We start from the raw sequence: 18,721 nt of genomic DNA, 5'->3' as shown, positions 1-18,721 counted from the left end.
AGTGTAGGGATGTCCTCATCATCCTACGTTCGGAATGGGGTCCTGTTGATCGGGAGGGGTCTGGCATACCGCAAAACGGAGAAAACGGACCTCCTACGGTCGAAACGGGGGTCCTGTTGATCGGGAGGGGTGTGGCATACCGCAAAACGGAGGAAACGGACTTGTGTTGGAGCGCTACGGTCAAAACGGGGGTCCTGTTCATCAGGATGGGTGTGGCGTACCGCAAAACGGGACTCCACGGGATACTGTTCATCTCCACCGTCGACCTCCTCCAGCCTCCACGGGCTCCTGTTCATCCAGCCTCCACCGCGCGCTACTCCACCGGCTACTGTTCAACCACCCCTCTACCGTCTACTGTTCATCCAGCCCTCCACACCACGGGGTCCTGTTCAACCACCCCTCCACCATCTACTATTCATCCAGCCCTCCACACCACGGAGTCCTGTTCAACCACCCCTCCACGAGCACCCCTCCATCGTCTACTGTTCATCCAGCCATCCACACCACGGGGTCCTGTTCAACCACCCCTCCACGGGCACCCCTCCACCGTCTACTGTTCATCCAGCCCTCCACCACACCACGGGGTCCTGTTCATCCACCCCTCTATGGGCACCCCTCCACCGTCTACTGTTCATCCAGCCCTCCACCACACCACGGGGTCCTGTTCATCCAGAGGCAACGCCACCACTCACTGTTAATCCAGCCCCCCCCCCCCCCCCCCCCCCCCCGCAACACTCACTATTCATCCCAGAGGCAGCATCGGTCGGCTTCAGTTAGCAGCAGTAGCGAAGGAATCGCTCGATCGGGTTCAGTTAACAGCCATCGATCGATCGCTCAGGTTCAGTAACGCGTAGCCTGCAGTGCAATCGCTTGGGTTCAGTTAGAGCCCAACGCCTCGCTCGGGTTCAGTTAGAGCCAATGCCTCGCACACACGCGCGTACGTGTACGAGAGAAACGCGCATCGCTCGGCCCCCGACCTCCCACCGTAACTGGGAACTCCCCGAAATTTTCCTCGCCCTTGCTTCTACCACGGTTTTTTCCATCATGGACGGCCCAAAGAATGTCATGCAGCTGCGTCACCGGCCCGCCCAGGACGAAAAGCCCATTTTCTGTCATGATTTTTTGTCATAGAGCTAGGAGCCCACCACATCTATGATGATACCGGGTTTTGTCACAATTATCGTCATAGAAGTGTCATATGTATGACAGAAAAAAAATTCGTTCGGCCCAAAATGTCACGGATGTGTCTTTTTTTTTGTAGTGAACGCAAGGAAATAAAACAAGAGGAATACGCGATGGTAGATACTTGTCGGTGATCTCCAAACCTTCAGTCAACCTTCGCGAACCACAATCACTCTTGGTTGTTGAAGATCTACCTCAGTGAAGACAACAACTCTTCAACACTTGAGTCGAAACCTATCCGTCTAGAGAGTGCATAGCTCTCAAGAGTAATAGGTACAAGAACTCTAACTCAGAACTACTGTGATGCTAAACCACTATCTAAGTTTGGGCTCTTGATTTTTCTCTCGATGGATCTTAAACTCAAATCACTCAGAGAGGGTTTGCTCAAATCAATCTTCTCATAAATCTCAAGCAGAGCAGCCAACGAATAACGTTGGAGCGGGGTGGCTATTTATAGTCGCAGCCTTCCTTGATGGGAAATGACCATTTTGGACACGTGATCTAGCCAATGTCCAATGCTAAAATTACTTGAGGGAGAAGTAATGCTAACTCCTGAGTCTAAGACAAATCTCTTGCAGTGAAGAAGATCGATGTCTCTTGTTGGCAAGTATTTTCTCGGAACACAAAGAATTTCTGTCACAACTTTCATAGGATTTGGCTATGCATCACAACGGATCTAAGCTTCGAGAACCTATACCCCTCTTAATACTACGGAGGTCCTATGACTCAAATAAATGAAATAAGAACAACGAAATGAATACTACATCTTCACTTTGTCATCGACTTCCATTCGCTGCAGTCAATTCCTTCGGACGACGATACCGAAACATATGCTTCGCTTCAGTAGTAAACTTCCATGGGGTTAATTCCTTCACATTAATCTTCTCGTCTATGTGACTTCAGCAAATACAACTCGTTCTTCTCTGCAACGCAGATATACTTTGGCAAAATTCCTTGAACTTGACACCGGAGACAGCATTCTCTTCGGATCTGTATGGACTATTTCTCTCTGTATGCACTAGCAAACAAATCAGTCCATACCTGTTTCTGTCAACAAGTTTCAAAACATAGGTAAGCAGATATTGCACCAACAGTTCAACTGATAAGATCTTTGTTGAATATTTGACAATCAATATAGGCATCTAGGTCCCGCTATTGGTTATTGACCAGAGAGGAGTCTCAGTCATGTCTGCATGTTTCGAACCCGTAGGGTCGCACGCTTAATGTTTGGTAGCGCTAGGGTGCGGTATTGAGATATTAATAGCAGAAATTCCAAAGGTTGTTCAGAGTCCTGGATGGGATCCGGGATATCACGAGGAGCTCCTAAATAGTATGGAGGTAAATATTTATATATGTGAAGTCATGTTTTGGCTACCAGAAAATTTGGGGGCACGCCGGCAAGTGTATCGGAGGCACCAAAGTGTTTCGGTGGTCCACCAGCCCCGGGGACCCACGTGGGCTATAGGTGGGCGCCCTGGCGTATTTGGGCCAGGCGCACCAGCCCCCACTAGGCCCATGTGCCAAAGGATGGGAAACCCTAGGGGTGGGAAGCACCCCCCTTGCCTTGGGGGGCAAACCACCCCCCTAGGGTCGCCGCCCCTCCTTGGGGGAGGGGCTAGGGCCGCCGCCCCCTTCCCCTTGCCCCCATATATAATTGGGGTTGGAGGGCAGTCGCATGCCTCCACCCTTGCCCTCTGCCGCTCCCAACTCCTCCCACCTTTCCTCCGACACACACTTTGGCGAAGCCCTGCCGGAATTCCGTTGCTGCTGCCACCACCACCACACTGTCATGCTGGTTCTGATATCATCTACCTCCTATCCCTCGCTTGCTAGATCAAGAAGGAGAGGACGTCATCGAGCTGAACGTGTGCTAATCTTGGAGGTGTCGTCTGTTCGGCACTAGATCGGACTGGATCGCGATTAGATCGTGAAGAGTACGACTACATCAACCGCGTTCGATGCTAACGCTTTTGGTCTACAAGGGTATGTAGACACACTCCTTTCTCATTGCTTTGCATCTCCTAGATTATTTCTTGGGTGTTCGTAGGATTTTTTTATTTTCATGCTTTGTTCCCATTAGTGGCATCATGACCTAGGTCTATGCGTAGATGTATATGCACGAGTAGAACCCAAAGAAGTTGTGGGTGTTGATGTTCAAATAGCTTACTTCCTTTATCTTAGTTGAATTCGGCGGTATTGTGAGATGAAGTGGCTCGGACTAACCTTACTTGTCCTCGCACGAGAGACCGGTTCCACTAACTGACATGCAACTTGTATTGCATAAAAGTGGCTTCGCGGGTGTCTGTCTCTCCTACTTTAATTGAATCTGATTTGACAAAGGTTGTTTGTGTAGAAGGCTAAAAGGAAACTTGTATATCACCATTGTGGTTTTGTGTAGATAAGAATGGTTCTTAGTTTGCCCTAGCAGCAACATAAAATTGCAACAACAAAGTAGATGGCGTCTAACTTGTTTTTGCAGGGCATGTTGTGATGTGGTATGGCCAAAAGATGATGTGATATATGTTGATGTATGAGATGATCATGTTTTGTAATAGGTTCACAACTACATGTTGATGAGTACTGCAACGGGCAGGAGCCATAGGGTTGTCTTTAATTTATTGTATGACCTACATGTCTTAAACGCCATATAATTGCTCTACTTTATCGCTATGATTTAGCAATAGTCATAGAAGTAATAGTTGACAGAGACAACCACATGACGACACGATGATGGGGATCATGATGATGGATCCATAGATCATGGTGCCATGCCGGTGAAGATGGAGATGACGGTGCTTTGGAGATGGAGATCAAAAGCACAAGATGATAATGGCCATATCATGTCACATACTAATTGCATGTGATGTTTATCTTTTTATGCATCTTATTTTGCTTAGGACGACGGTAGCATTATAAGATTATCCTTTCACTTAATTTCAAGATAAAAAGTGTTCTCCATAAGTATGCACCATTGCGAAAGTTCTTCGTTTCGAGGCACCTCGTGATGATCGGGTGTGGTAGACTCTATGTACCTCGTGATGATCGGCTGTGACAGACTCTATGTTCGCATACAGCGGGTGTAAGCCAGTTTTACACATGCAGAATATTGGGTTAAACTTGACGAGCCTAGCATGTATATACATGGCCTCGGAACACGGAGGGCCAAAAGGTCGAACATGAGTCATATAGTAGATATGATCAACATGGAGATGTTCACCATTGATGACTACACAATCTCACGTGAACATGGTTTGGTTGATTTGGATCATGTAACACTTAGACAACTTGAGGGATGTTGATTTAAGTGCGAGTTCACTAGTAATTTGATTATCTGAACCCGTTATTATGAACATAGTATAAAGTGTTTGCAAATTTATGTTGTAGATCAATGGCTCACACTATAGCTCCCCTGAATTTTAATGTGCTCCTAGAGAAAGCTAAGTTGAAAGTTGATGGAAGCAACTATGCGGATTGGGTCCATAATTTGAGGATTATCCTCACTGTTGCACAAAAAGTTTATGCCCTTGATGCACCGCAATGTGAATCACCCACTCCCGCAAACCTAGATGTTGTGAATGTCTGGCACACAAGTAATGATGACTACTCGATAATTTAGTGAGCCATGCTTTACGGCTTAGAACCGGGGCTCCAATGACTTTTTGAGAACCATGGAGCATATGAGATGTTCCAGGAGCTGAAATTGGTATTTCAGGCTCATGCTCGGGTTGAGAGGTATGACACCTACGACAAGTTCTTTAGTTGTAGGATGGAGGAGAACATCCCCGTTAGTGAGCATGTACTCAGAATGTCTGAGTACTACAACCACTTGAATCAGTTGGGAGTTAATCTTCCTGATGAAGTAGCGATAGAAAGAGTTCTTCAGTCACTGCCACCAAGCTACAAGGGCCCTGTGATGAACTATAACATGCAAGGGATGGAGAAGATGATCCCTGAGCTCTTCGCAATGCTTAAGGCCGCAGAGGTAGAAATCAAGAAAGAGCATCTAGTGTTGATAGTCAATAAGACCACTAGTTTCAAGAAAGGCAAGGGAAAGAAAGAGAACTTCAAGAAGAATGACAAGCAAGTTGCCGCTCCCGTGAAGAAACCCAAGGCTAGACCCAAACCTGAGACTGAGTGCTTCTATTGCAAGGGGAATGGTCAAGATGGAAATTTTACCCATGGGTAGGATACCCGCGGGTACCATACTCGCATGGGCAGGGTATGGGCACACTTTTATACCCATGGGTAGTACCCATACCCTACTGGTTAAGTCATGGGTAGGGTACGGGTATGGCCTTGTACCCACGGGTATACCCATATCCTGCCCACTTGTGAACTAATGTTAAGTTGTCATTAATTGATCATTAATTTGTCATGTGACTCGTCTACTCCTATTGACTTATGAGTATGTTGATTTTTAAATTTTGATAGTGGTCATCTACCTGTTGTTGAGCTGAGATAATTGATTTTTTTGTCAAATGTGCTATCAATGAGTGTAAATTGTGAACAACTTGTGTACTATTTGTTCTACTCGTTGGGTACCCAATGGGTATGGGTACCCGTCGGGTATGGGTATGGGTAAAGTTTCATACCCGTGGGTACGGGTACGGGTAGAATTTTGTACCCATCGACTATACGGGTATGGGTATGGTATTGCTCTACCCTACCCATACCCTGCCCATTGCCATCCTAGATGGTCACTAGAAGCGGAACTGCCCCAAGTACTTGGCACATAAGAAGGCTGGCAACGTCAAGAAAGGTATATTTGATATACATGTCATTAATGTGTACCATACTAGTGCTCGTAGTAGCGCCTGGGTATTTGATACTGGTTCGGTTGCTAATACTTGTAACTTGAAGCAGGAGTTGCGAAACAAATGGAGACTAGCTAAGGACTAGGTGACGATGCTCGTTGGAAATGACTCCAAGGTTGATGTGATCACCATCAGCATGCTCCCTCTACATTTACCTTCGGGATTAGTTATGAACTTGAATAATTGTTATTTAGTGCCTGCATAAGCATGAACATTATATCTGGATCTTGTTTATTGCGAGACAGTTATTCCTTTAAGTCACAGAATAATGGTTGTTCTATTTATATGAATAATATATTTTATGGTCATGCACCCCTTGTATGGTTTATTCTTATAGAATCTCGATCGTAGTGATACACGTGTTCATAATATTGATTCCAAAAGATTCAAAGTTAATTATGATAGTACCACATACTTGTGGCACTACTGCTTAGGTCATATTGGTGTAAAACGCATGAAGAAACTCCATGCTGATGGACTTTTGGAATCACTTGATTATGAATCATTTGAAACATGTGAACCATGCCTCGTGGGCAAGATGGCTGAAACCCCGTTTTCTAGAACAATGGAGCGGACAAGTGACTTATTCGAAATAATACATTCTGTTGTATGCGGTCCGATGAATGTTGAAGCACGCAGTGGATATTGTTATTTTCTTACCTTCATGGATGATTTCAGTAGATACGTTTATATTTACTTAATGAAACACAAGTCTGAAACATTTGAAAAGTTCAAGGAATTTCATAATGAAGTGAAGAATCCTCGTAACAAGCAAATAAAGTTTCTACATCATCCGATCGTGGAGGTGAATATTTGAGTTACGAGTTTGGCACATTTAAGACAATGTGGAATTGTTTCACAACTCACGCCACCAGGAACACCACAGCATAATGGTGTGTCCAAACATCAGAATCGTACTTTACTGGATATGGTGCACTCTACTATGTCTCTTACCGACTTGCCACTATTGTTTTGGGGTTATGCATTAGAGACAACCGCATTCACTTTAAATAGGGAACTGTCTAAATTCGTTGAGACGACACCGTATGAGTTATGGTTTAGCAAGAAACCTAAGTTGTCAAGGTCCCATGGACCAACTTGCTCATCTCAGAGGTTATCTCATAACTTCCATCTGTATCAATCCTTTTTACCACTGTGATCATCACATGATCACATCAAGATCAATCAACTTCTCCATGTGCAACATCGGGGTTCTTTAGTGTGTAGATTAATTATTTATGTTAACCCATAGTGTGACCTGCTATGAACCGTGTCCATAACCGAGGACGCGGCTATCCAAATAGAATGTACACTATGCAGAGGTTACCACATTGTACCCACACAATGAAACTCATGGCATCATAATTTAGTACATATTCCCATTCGGGTGGACCAACGATGTTCCAACAAAACCAATCTACTGCATGACACTCTTCCGGCCACTCTGACGCACACCCTTCTTGGGTGATTCCATGGGTGTCCCCGTGTCACCGTGTGACACCCTGCCACTGTCGTGGCCAAACTAAACTTTGACACCCTGCCACCGTCGTGGCCAAACTGAACTTTGATGTCCCAAACGGGGACCTTGGTACCATAAAACTCGGGCTCACGAGATTATTGCCGCCTGCCGAGCCAGGGTAGCACGTGCACGTAACCTTCCCTCGTTGGAGGCACTAGCAAGAGGCATCACAATAAACCAAATTAGGGCCCCCATATAGGCAAATGTGGCTGCAGTAGTGAGCACGATTCGATGGCACTATGACTCGATCAATAGTTTTGTTCAAGTTCGATTAATGTCAGGTTTGACTTGAATGAGAATGATTAGAGTCATAGAAATATATAACATGATGAAATGCATATGAGCATAATATCAACATTAGCATGGATAGTGGATACAGTGGCTTCTACAAGTAAATCTTAACCTTGACATACAATAAATTACTCTACTGCATGAATATGAACATGACATGGTGATGAGCATGGAGCAACAAACAATATCATGATGTTAATAATTAATTAGTGGAGCAACTATTTAACCAACTATTCAAGTAAACCATTGCCATTGCGATGACCACTCGGGTCCCCTTTTGATCTTGTACACCCACTTCAGTCCAATCGGCTGGTGTCCACTTGGCAAGTCAACTAGTTCCCAAGTTCTGTTCTCCTCAACCGATGTCAGCTCTTCTTTTATTGCCTTCTACCAACATGACTCTCTTATCGCCTCAATGTGGTTTGTGGGCTCCTCCAACCCGAACAGGCACAAACCAGCCTCGACCTCCTTGATCTCCACGGTTTCTTCGTAGATCTCTTCGAGTAGGCGCTTCCCTTGTGGTCCCTGCAATGGCTCCCTGTATGGTGTGTCAGGTGCTGCAGAACTTGGACCAGGTGTTGCCAGAGAGTCCTCTAGGTCACATGGGACGACCTCCCCATCATTTGTGCGTCGGGTTATGCCGCCTTGCCGAGTTGCTGCCATGGCAGCGGAATTTGATACCCTGACAGTCAATTTTTTTGCCATGGTAGGTGTTTTGCTGGGTGTGTTCTCTGACATGGCAGTGTTTCTTCCTGTCCATTTTTCTACTATGGCAGCGGAATCCCGGTCCTTGGGAGCGCTTTTAGTTGTGCTTTTTGTTTCCACCCGACCTTGCTGCTTTGGATAGAACACTATAAAGGGACCTCGATGATCATCTCCTACTAATCCCGTGGAGTTCCAATCCCAAGGTCTATTTTCTTCAAACACAACAACGCGAGACACCACCAGTTTTTTGTTCTCTGGATCATAGAAGCGGTACACCTTTGATCCTGACTCGTAGCCGATGAAATCCATCTGAGTACTCCTATCCATCTGAGTACTCCTATCAAAGAGCTTTGAAATACCTGTCCCAACTTTCTTCACATGTGCCACACAACCAACCGAGGGCTTCCTCCTATGCCAAGCTTGATATGGGGTCATCCCTTTTATGCTCTTGGTTGGTGATCTGTTGAGCAGGTATACGGCTGTCGTAACTGTCTCACCCTAAAAATGAGCAGGGACTCCAGCGCTCTTCAGCAGGCTCCTCGCCATGCCCACTACAGTTTGTGCCCTCTACCATGCCATCAGCAGCCAATGACCGAAGCGAGCGAAAATTCACATGGTCGTAGCGCATGTGCCACAGTCAGGCATCCTCCTTCGCATGTAACAGCGGGCTAATTGGCTCTGTTTCGTGGATGTTCAAAATGTACATCCTGTTGTGAGTGCGCTGCACCCTGGCCAACACATTCCTTTGGCGATCCCAGATTGTCATCACGCCATTCTCGCTGGCGTACTTACACCCATTTTCATCTAGCTGACCAAGGCTGATTATATTGTCCTTGAGTCAAGGGATGAAGTACACATCAGACGGAATTCTGTGTTCTTTAAAATGACACTGCATCAGTACTGATCCACGGCCACAAATCTCCACAGCTGAGCCGTCACTGAAATGAACCTTTCCCTTCACTGATTCATCTAGTTCTACAAAATTCTCATGGTTGCCTGTCATATGATTGCTTGCCCGTGTATGTAGATACCAAGATATGTCTCGGCTACTTGACAGTTTTGGCACAACTTTCTCTTCATTCAGAAACACTTGCTCAGTTGAGCCTATTTCTTGTGGCGCCAACTCACTTGCTTCCATCATCAGAAGGCCAGGCTCATCATCTCCATCTTGCTGTGCTAAATTTGCATTTTTTTTCCTTCGTGGCTCTGGATAATCTGATCTGAAGTGTCCCATCTCATTACAATTGAAGCACTTTACCTGGGTGATGTCAAATTTTCGATGCTTCTTCTACTTGCCGCGGTCGTTGTTCTCGCCGCGTCCAGCTTGTACGCGGTCGGCACGGTCACCGCGCCCTCGGCCACGGCCCCGGCCGCCACCGCGCCCTTGGCCTCCACCGTTGTTGTTGCTGTTGGCACCTGGAGAGCCTTTCTTGCCTTTCATTTGTTGTTCCAGAGCTTGGGTCATTAGCATTAGCTGGTCCTCCTTGCCGCCTGACTGACGACGACGCCCACGCTGGCTCTCCTCGAACGACGACAAGGGTCCAACAGCCTCGGCCACGGACATCGTCGTCAGGTTGCCCCATTGCTCGATCGTGTTAACGATATCACCGAACCGTGCAGGAACGGTGTTGAACAGGGCCTCGACCACTGTCTAATCGGAGATCTTCTCTCGAGGGAGCGAATTTCGCCTACGAGCATCATCATCTTCTCTGCAAACACTGACACAGACTCGTTGTCTGCCATCTCCATTCGATCGAGCAACCTCTTGAGCTGCTTGATCCGTGCCTTCATGACATGGCCCTCGGCCACGGCCCCGGCCGCCACCGCGCCCTTGGCCTCCACCGTTGTTGTTGCTGTTGGCACCTGGAGAGCCTTTCTTGCCTTTCATTTGTTGTTCCAGAGCTTGGGTCATTAGCATTAGCTGGTCCTCCTTGCCGCCTGACTGACGACGACGCCCACGCTGGCTCTCCTCGAACGACGACAAGGGTCCAACAGCCTCGGCCACGGACATCGTCGTCAGGTTGCCCCATTGCTCGATCGTGTTAACGATATCACCGAACCGTGCAGGAACGGTGTTGAACAGGGCCTCGACCACTGTCTAATCGGAGATCTTCTCTCGAGGGAGCGAATTTCGCCTACGAGCATCATCATCTTCTCTGCAAACACTGACACAGACTCGTTGTCTGCCATCTCCATTCGATCGAGCAACCTCTTGAGCTGCTTGATCCGTGCCTTCATGACATGATCCTTCCCAACACGCATCCGGCGGATCGCCTCCCAGGCTTCGTGTATAGTCGCGCAATCTGCGATCGCCATCATCACAGAATCGGGCACAGACTAGGAGAGCGCGGCGAATGCGCTGTCATCCTTGTCCTGATCAAACTTTGCGCTTCCCTCGAGGGCCGACCACACACCAAGTGGCCGGAGCAGCACCCTCATCTTCACGGCCCACGGGCCGTAGTTGGAGTCGCTCAACATCGGGTACTGAATCGGGACGCCGCTGGCCCTTGCCGGCATGCGCGGCACGACCAGCCCTGCTGCGTCCGTACCTCCATCCTCGATCCTCTTAGGCGGCGGCATGTACATTTCGCCACTGCCGCCGATCTGATCTTTCTTCGGCGACGTATCTCCCATCGCCGATCACCGCCGTCATAGCCCCTCCTTTCTCCGCCGCCGTGCACCGCCTCCAAGACCTGACTCTGATACCAAATGTTAGATCAAACACAGGAACACACACGTGAGGCGGACACGGACAGTAGAGTTTCAGCGAGCGAACGCGAACACAGAGACAAGAGATTTTGCGACGCATGAAGTGTGCTCTTTTCTGTTTCTTCCTTTTATTCCTTCAGATCCTAACAAGCCGGCCTTGATCCGTTTTACCCGCACCATCCCACGGACGACATCGCGGCCAACGACTACACGATTGACAGGAAAAGTAAACGCTATCCCTACTCAGCCGCAGCACGAACACAGCGTGCCTCTGGCATTATTTTTCAGAAAGTTCAGAAATGAAACACCAGCGTGACGGGTTCAGGTTCAGTAAGATTAACACAACAGAGAAGACGGTGGACGAGGACAAAATCCACACCAAAGCTGTCGCCCCCGCCACTCCAGCCATGCACGGCACCTACACCCGCAGATCTCCCACCGCCGCTGACAACGACGTCGAATGAGAGCAGAGATCACGAGACCTTTATTCTACAACACGCCGCCGTCGCTCCCACCACCACGCCGACATCACGGAGGACCAAACCACACCCTATATACAGCCCGAGCGCACAAAACCGGGGTCCCCCCGTTCTCCCGCCGCTGGAGCGGCCGGCGGAGGAGAAGAGAACCCGCGGCGGCGCCGGGGAGGGCATTGCCGCCGGACAGGTCACCGTTGTTACAAAACACTGGATGGACGGCGAACCCCACGGACACGCACCCTGCACCTCCCGCCGTTTCCCCGCACACGGCATCGTCCGTTCCAGCCGGTCGCCATGGCCGCCATCGTGCGCGTGGCCCCGAGGAGCTGGGCAGCGAGGAGGACGGAACAAAGAGAACGAGGAGGACGAAACGGAGCGGGAGGATGGGCGGCGCTCTCCGGTGGCCGGCGGGAGGTAGGTGCGCAGCGCCGGGCCGCCACGACTGTGAGCACGCATGAGCTCGAGACGGCTCAGGGCGTCGCGAGGGAGGCCGGGAAGGAGCGGGAGGAGGTGTGCAGGTACGTTGGGGCGGCTCCCTCCGGTGGCTCGCCGGAAGCCGGCGGGATGCGGGTGCGCTGGCCGGTGCGCCACGGCCGTGAGCATGCATGAGCTCGAGGCGGCTCAGGGCGTCGCGAGGGGGGACGGGAAGGAACGGGAGGAGGTGCGGATGTACGGCGGAGCAGCGCTCTCTGGTGGCGTCCCTGGAGGCCGGCGGGAGGCGGGTGCGCGGCGCCGTCGAGCGCGCATGCGACTCCTGCTGGTTGCGCGATCCGGTCAGGAGAGAGGAGCGGCGTGGAATAGATGGTTGACGGTCAACAAACGGAGTTGACCGTTTTATGCCATGTCAGATCTTACAGGTGGGCCTTTTCTGTCAAAAAAAGGGTTTAAATCTCTGCAAATCTGTCATAGCAGTTTATTAAGAAAAAAGTAATGATCTAAACACGCTTATATTTCTTTACGGGGGGAGTAGATGTTCGTGGCGAACAAGGAATGTGATAGCAAATCCGGAACTGAACATAAAATGTGGTGCTTTTTGTAATTCACACCACTTTTGTTGGTTTGACAAGTGACTTTGTATATTTGTTTAGTTAAGAGTGTGTTAACACTTGATGCTATTTTCAGGAGTTAAACCAAGTCATTCTAAGGATGCTTCATCCGGAGAAGTCGATGATTCAATGATGAGGCTAAACAACGATGTGATTAAATCCTCGACCATATAATGGAAGAGATATACGGCTATACTTGCAAAAGCCTACATGGATTTTCTCATTTTTTGTTGCCATGCAACATTTTTGTCTATTAGTTTATATTCATCGCAAACGTTTCAAAATTCACAGTGTTGCACAAATGAAGAGTGTAATGTGTTTTGAGCTAGATGCATCACTAATGTGGCGGCAAACGTAGATTCAGCATTGGAAGGAAGAGTGGATTAGTTGTACACAAGTCAACGACCTTTAATAAAGAAATGTCGCCTAACGTGCGTGCGGATTTATGTTTGACACAATTGATGTTGTGTTACTAAAATATTTATGCCTCGTTGCAACGAACAGACTCTTTTGCTAGTATCATCAACATAATAATCAACATAGAAGAACAAGATGGTGAAGAATGAATAAGGAAGATCACATTTAGAAGCAAGAAATCCAAGTGTCCATAAAATGTTTAAACAAAAGAAACCATGTGTGTGGTGCTTGTTTAAGACCATAAAGATACTTGTCATACGGCAAACAAAATCTGGATGAGGAATCAGTAAAACCAGAAGGTTGCGCACAATAGATTGCCAGGACAAGAGTCCCGCAGAGAAACGCAAATTGATAAATGAGCCAAGAGAGCGACGTAGCAAGACTAGTGGCCGGCTTGGCAACCGGACCGGAGATCTCTTACCACAATCAACATCATCACGTTGTGTGAAGCCGCGAACAACCCATGAGCCTTGTAGCGAGCCAAAGGGCCATCATTATGAATTTTATTTTTATGCCTGGAAATGGCGAAAAATCCATTTACCCGTGACCACATCCCTGCTGACGGACAAGTCTCTACTCAGTAGCCTCAGTTACTTGAATATGCGCCTAATCGCCAAGATCTATTAAGAGTTGAGCCACGCGCTGTCAGCAGGTATTTGGCATGGATCAGCGTCAGCCTCATCACTTAAGTTACCAACCTGACGGCTACTGTCATTGCTGTCCTCGGTTTAGAAGTCTATATTTTGTAGAGGAAACATTAGTAGGCGTCCATTATTTAGTTTTAGCATCCTTGTACTGCTTAATCCAGTCCTGTTGTAGCACGGTCCGTTCAACACCCAAACAAAAAAGGCGGGCTACAAAACTACAGCGTACATTACCAGCTCGTACTCCACTCAATATATATACTGCATTCAATACGACCACTTCTGTTGCGTTGCACAACCCTGAAAAGTTGATTCATACGTAGAGAACGATCCTCTGTCGTCGTTTGACTTTACTGTGATCCTGTCACCTCCGGAAGGCAGGGTATAATGAAAATTTAGACAGTTAGGGATCATTTCTGTCCTGAGCCTGCCCTATATATCTGAAAAGAAATATTCAAAATTTAAGAACATAACTTGTTCAGTGGCTTCGCTTCCTTGTTTGCGGACCTGCTTCCGGCCTACAACAGCTTCAACATAGATTAAACCTCTACAGGTAAGTCACAGCAGGTACTGCAAAATTTAAGAACATAATACTAGTTGCCTGCAGAAATGTTGTAACATCACCACCGAAACCACAAGACGTTGATATCAGTTAACATCCAGGTGGTGCAAAATGCATTGTGGGTGGGTTAGAACTGTAACAAAATTAGGTTCGATGAACCTTTGCAGAAATGTTGTAACATAACGCTCAGGATTTCCCTCATTCTTGGGGTTATCAAGACACCATTAGTCTCGTCCATGCTATTGCAATGATCATTGCAAGGTTCTTGCTACCTTTTTGGCTTCGGCTTTGGCTTCTTCTTGCACTTCCCTTTTTGAGATGCCACCTGAGGTTCAACGGTACTCTCATCAGAATCGTATTCTGCCTTCTTCCTGTTACCAGGACTGTTGGTCCTTCTGTTGCCAGGAGAATTCAACCTCTTCCTGTTGCCAGGAGAATTTAACTTCTTTTGCTTCCCCTTTTCGGATGGCACATGAGCTTTATCAGGACTCAGAGCAGAATCATATTCCTCGAAGTTCCCACCATGCTTGTGCCTTCTATTGCCACGAGAATTCCACTTCTTGTTTTGCTTCCCCTTTTCAGATGGCGCATGAGCTTCATCAGGACTCAGAGCAGAATCATGTACCTCCTTGCTGTTACCACGACGCCTGTGCCTTCTATTGCCAGGAGAATTTGACTTGTTTTGCTTCCAGTTTTCAGATGGCACATGAGCTTCAATAGGACTCAAAGCAGAACCATCTTCCCCCTTCTTGCTGTTACCTCTGCGCCTGTGCCTCCTGTTGCCAGGAGAATTCGAGGATGGCCGGGATGCTCCATGTTGCTTCAGCTCTTGATCGCCTTCTTCAGGTGGCAACTGCACTGCAACAGGACAAGAATTCTCTTCTTCCTTGTTCTTCCTTTGTTTGCTGACAGAATCATCACAGAACGATGCACTTCCAACATTCTTAGGCTGCTGTGTCACCAGGGCTTCAACATATGGACTATCAGCATCATTATCCTTACCCTCAATCTTCCCTTGACGCCCATTTCTTTTGCCAGAAGAACCTCCAGTCTTCTCCTGCTTCCCTTCTCCATAAGACACCACAGCTCCAACATCCTCTACCTGGGTACAAACAGATGGACTCCCAGAAGCACCTTCTTCCCCCCTGTTCTTACTGTGATCCCACATTCGTTCATCAGCAGCACCTCCTGTCTTCTCCTCCTTCCCTTCTCCAGAAAGCCCCTCAGCTCCAGCATATGGGCAAATATCAGCATCTTCTTCCTGAGAGTCAGCAGATGAACCAACTTCATTGGCATCGTACTCCGCTGCATCACATAGTCCGAGCCGCTTTCTCTCCTTCTTCTTCTTTTTCTCTTTCTTCTTTAGCATTCTGTATTCTTCAGATCTCTGAACTTGAGGCATCCGCTTCGCTGCAGCCCTGGCAGCAGCCCGGGCCTGATCTTCAGCCTTAGCCTTTGCTGCCTTCTTCTTGTTTGTCTCAGGCTTGTCAGTACCATTTGCTTCACTCTCGTCCATTTCTCCATCTTGAGGAAGAGGAGGCAGTACACTCTCCGTCATTTCTCCATCTTGAGGAGGAGGCAGTACACTCTCCGTCATTTCTCCATCTTGAGGAGGAGGAGGCAGTACACTCTCCGTCATTTCTCCATCTTGAGGAGGAGCAGGCAGTACAGCCACTTTGCATTGCCTTTCTTCACCTTCCTCAAGCCAAAGATAACTTTCATCTGATTGTTTTTTATTGTGTAGTTTCCCTGTGTAACCATCAATCCTCATTAGGATGTCAAGACACAATGAGATGTCAGAATTAAGCAACAGAATTTCACCACCACAGAGATTGGTATAATTGAGCTTGCACTCAACTTTGGCTGTTTCCACTGCCATCTCAGTGATCATTCCATCAATACTTCTGTAAGGGTTGGTATCATCTTCAGCTCCCTCATCATCACTTAGATTGTTGGCAGCAGCAAAAGCATCATATAATGGCTTCTCAAGCTCAGCAAGATGGTATTTGAAGCATATGCGACATAATTTGGCCCACCTCCGGAACTGATCACAAATGTAGGGATCCAGTTCCCTCACTATCTCACTTCCACTGTAAGTGATAAAGAACTGTTGTAGTTGGGCAAATCTTGGACCCTCACCTAGCAACAGAAAAAGGGTGACAAGCAGTCTCTTGCCTTCATCTGTTTCATCTTGCCCGGGATCATTCTGTAGACTTTCCAGTAGATCAAATATTTGATCGAGGGTAAACACAGATATTTTGATATTGTCACTACAATAACATAAAATTAGGATAGTCAGCAGCAGAAAAAAAGATGGCATGCATCACTACTTTTACTACAGTAAGAATGCCAATGGAATCATGCCATGTAACAGTAAAGTACAAGTTCAACGTGTAGTTGCATAATAACTAAACAAAACTACTTTGCAGGTCAGAAAGCCAGATATGCACACATTTTATTTGTTTTTGTCCCCTGCTTCCCTAACCACTTAAACAGACCACGCAGACATGACGGTCTGCCAAAATGCCATCTCAAACATTTAGTGTGTGATTAGTTGTTCAGTGGAAGTTGATTTTCCAGTACTGTCATTATACCTAAACCATGCTGCAAATATTGCACGAAGAAAGCACAACATAAAAAACATAGAGAGAAAAACTAAACATTGTTTTGACCAATTTCAAAGCAATCTTGAGGAGGAACCATTTTCAATTAAAGAACATGCAAGTCAAAAATGAGAATACATGAGAATAGGGTATTACAAGGCATAAAAGTATAACTACATAATCTATTATGTATAAATCAAAACATCAATATGACAAAATTTGTGAATAGCAAGGAAGCTTACAGCTTGTCATGTGTGGAGGTATACTTCATCGGGCGCTGTGTTCCAAAGGAAGCAGGGATTTTGCAATCACCACATACACACCACGGGGTCATGTCTCTTTGACACTTCTTTAAGTACATGCGAGAGGCCACGACATAATTGTCGGGAAAATTTTGTTTTTGCCACTCTAGATTTTGCCAATTTTCCTTATGCCACTCTAGATTTTGACATTTCACTTTTGCCACTCTTAGTTTTTGACAATTATCTAAATTGCCATTCCGGTGGCAAAAGCAAGATTTTCGGAGTGGTAATTGTGATACATTTCAAAAGCTAAGAGTGGCAAAAATGAAATAAAATTATTTTGCTTTTGCCACGGAGTGGCAATTGTGATAATTGTCAAAAGCTAAGAGTGGCAAAAGTGAAATGTCAAAATCTAGAATGGTATAAGGAAAATTGGCAAAATCTAGAGTGGCAAAAACAAAATTTTCCCATAATTGTCTGCTTGTCTAACAAGGAGCTCAAAAATAGCACCATCCCCTGATCGGGTGAATTCCACACAATAGTAGCTGTGGTCCTCGGACTGGGAAATAAAGAAAGTCTAGTCAAGAACAGAACATGGATAATATTGAAACTTTAAATCAAAAAAGGAACGTGACACCAAAAAATACCTTAGATGGGTAGTCTATAGTTATAGGAACTTGCACCGGGTTGCCATTGCGGTCTTTCCCAGGTAGAGACAGCACACCAATGTCCAGATACAGATTTCTTATCCAGTCAAACAGCTCTCTAAGCTCAGCTGGCGAGGGTCTTGTTGACAATCGAAATGTCTCAAGGGGGCGCTTCTTAGCACTTAGCACGTTTGCAACAATACGCTGATGATCAGCTTTTCTTAAAGCATAGTACTGCCTCAGTTCTTCTACATCTTGCAAGGCGTTGTTAGACAGTGCTCTCTCCAGTTCCTTCACAGCATCTTGGGGACGGACCGACATCCTGGCTGTGAAGAAAATGCAGGAATTTTGTAACCAAACAACCTATACAGGTCATGGTGAATATGTATGCCCACTGGTAAAACTCAGTGATATAACAAATGATAAGAGTAACAACAACCTTAACAGCAAAATATTACAGCATAAAGTACGAGATTGACAATAGGCAGGTTAAATCAACAAATTTTCCTTTAACCAGAATTCAGCATCACATTATTTTCTCACATTGTGAGTAATTGCAACAATAACAGGGGGAACACATCACTAAACCCCCAATAAATAACTGCAACGGAAGCTACCAACAGCCTCACAATAAGTACAACGACAGTAGCATCAAGAATTACAGCGAGCAATAAAGACAAGACACGCAGGTGATAGCTACGACTAGGGTTTGAGTAGCAGAGCCGTTTGTTAGGGAGGAGGGAGATGGGGTTCGTTCGAGGAATTACCGATAAGGTTACAGGTTCCACAGACGCGGGTGACTCCGACGAACCGTCTTCCTCCCTCTCCCTCTCCTTCTCCCTCTCCCTCTCCCTCTCCCTC

The 18,721-nt window shown here is 46.8% G+C and overlaps 1 protein-coding gene across 2 annotated transcripts; it reads right to left on the bottom strand.

Annotated features, from left to right (window-relative positions):
• Window positions 1–14,384: 14,384 nt before the first annotated feature.
• LOC125539975 (G patch domain-containing protein 8-like) lies at window positions 14,385–18,716 on the bottom strand. 2 transcript variants are annotated; one of them, XM_048703531.1, is made up of 4 exons: window positions 18,628–18,716; window positions 17,861–18,186; window positions 17,214–17,772; window positions 14,385–16,638 (listed from the first exon to the last, which is right to left on the bottom strand). In XM_048703531.1, the coding sequence occupies exons 3-4, from the start codon at window positions 17,330–17,332 to the stop codon at window positions 14,637–14,639; spliced, it is 2,121 nt and encodes a 706-aa protein (XP_048559488.1). In that variant the 5' UTR covers window positions 17,333–17,772; window positions 17,861–18,186; window positions 18,628–18,716; the 3' UTR covers window positions 14,385–14,636. The 2 variants fall into 2 exon arrangements, with proteins under 2 accessions (XP_048559488.1, XP_048559489.1); XM_048703532.1 differs by having other exon boundaries at window positions 17,861–18,182.
• Between the last annotated feature and the right edge of the window lie 5 nt (window positions 18,717–18,721).

The sequence above is a fragment of the Triticum urartu genome, chromosome 2 (genome assembly GCF_003073215.2).
Source record: "Triticum urartu cultivar G1812 chromosome 2, Tu2.1, whole genome shotgun sequence".
Lineage (NCBI taxonomy): Eukaryota > Viridiplantae > Streptophyta > Magnoliopsida > Poales > Poaceae > Triticum > Triticum urartu.
The sequence above is the reverse complement of the archived record's forward strand: the minus strand, read 5'-3'. Positions and strand labels throughout refer to the sequence as shown.

Bases quoted from the DNA above. Each gene is read 5' to 3' on its own strand.
- LOC125539975 (XM_048703531.1), bottom strand. From the start codon at position 17,332: ATGTACTTAAAGAAGTGTCAAAGAGACATGACCCCGTGGTGTGTATGT. The intron at 16,639-17,213 runs GTAAGCTTCCTT...ATGTTATTGTAG, and splicing joins ACCTCCACACATGACAAGCT to TGACAATATCAAAATATCTG.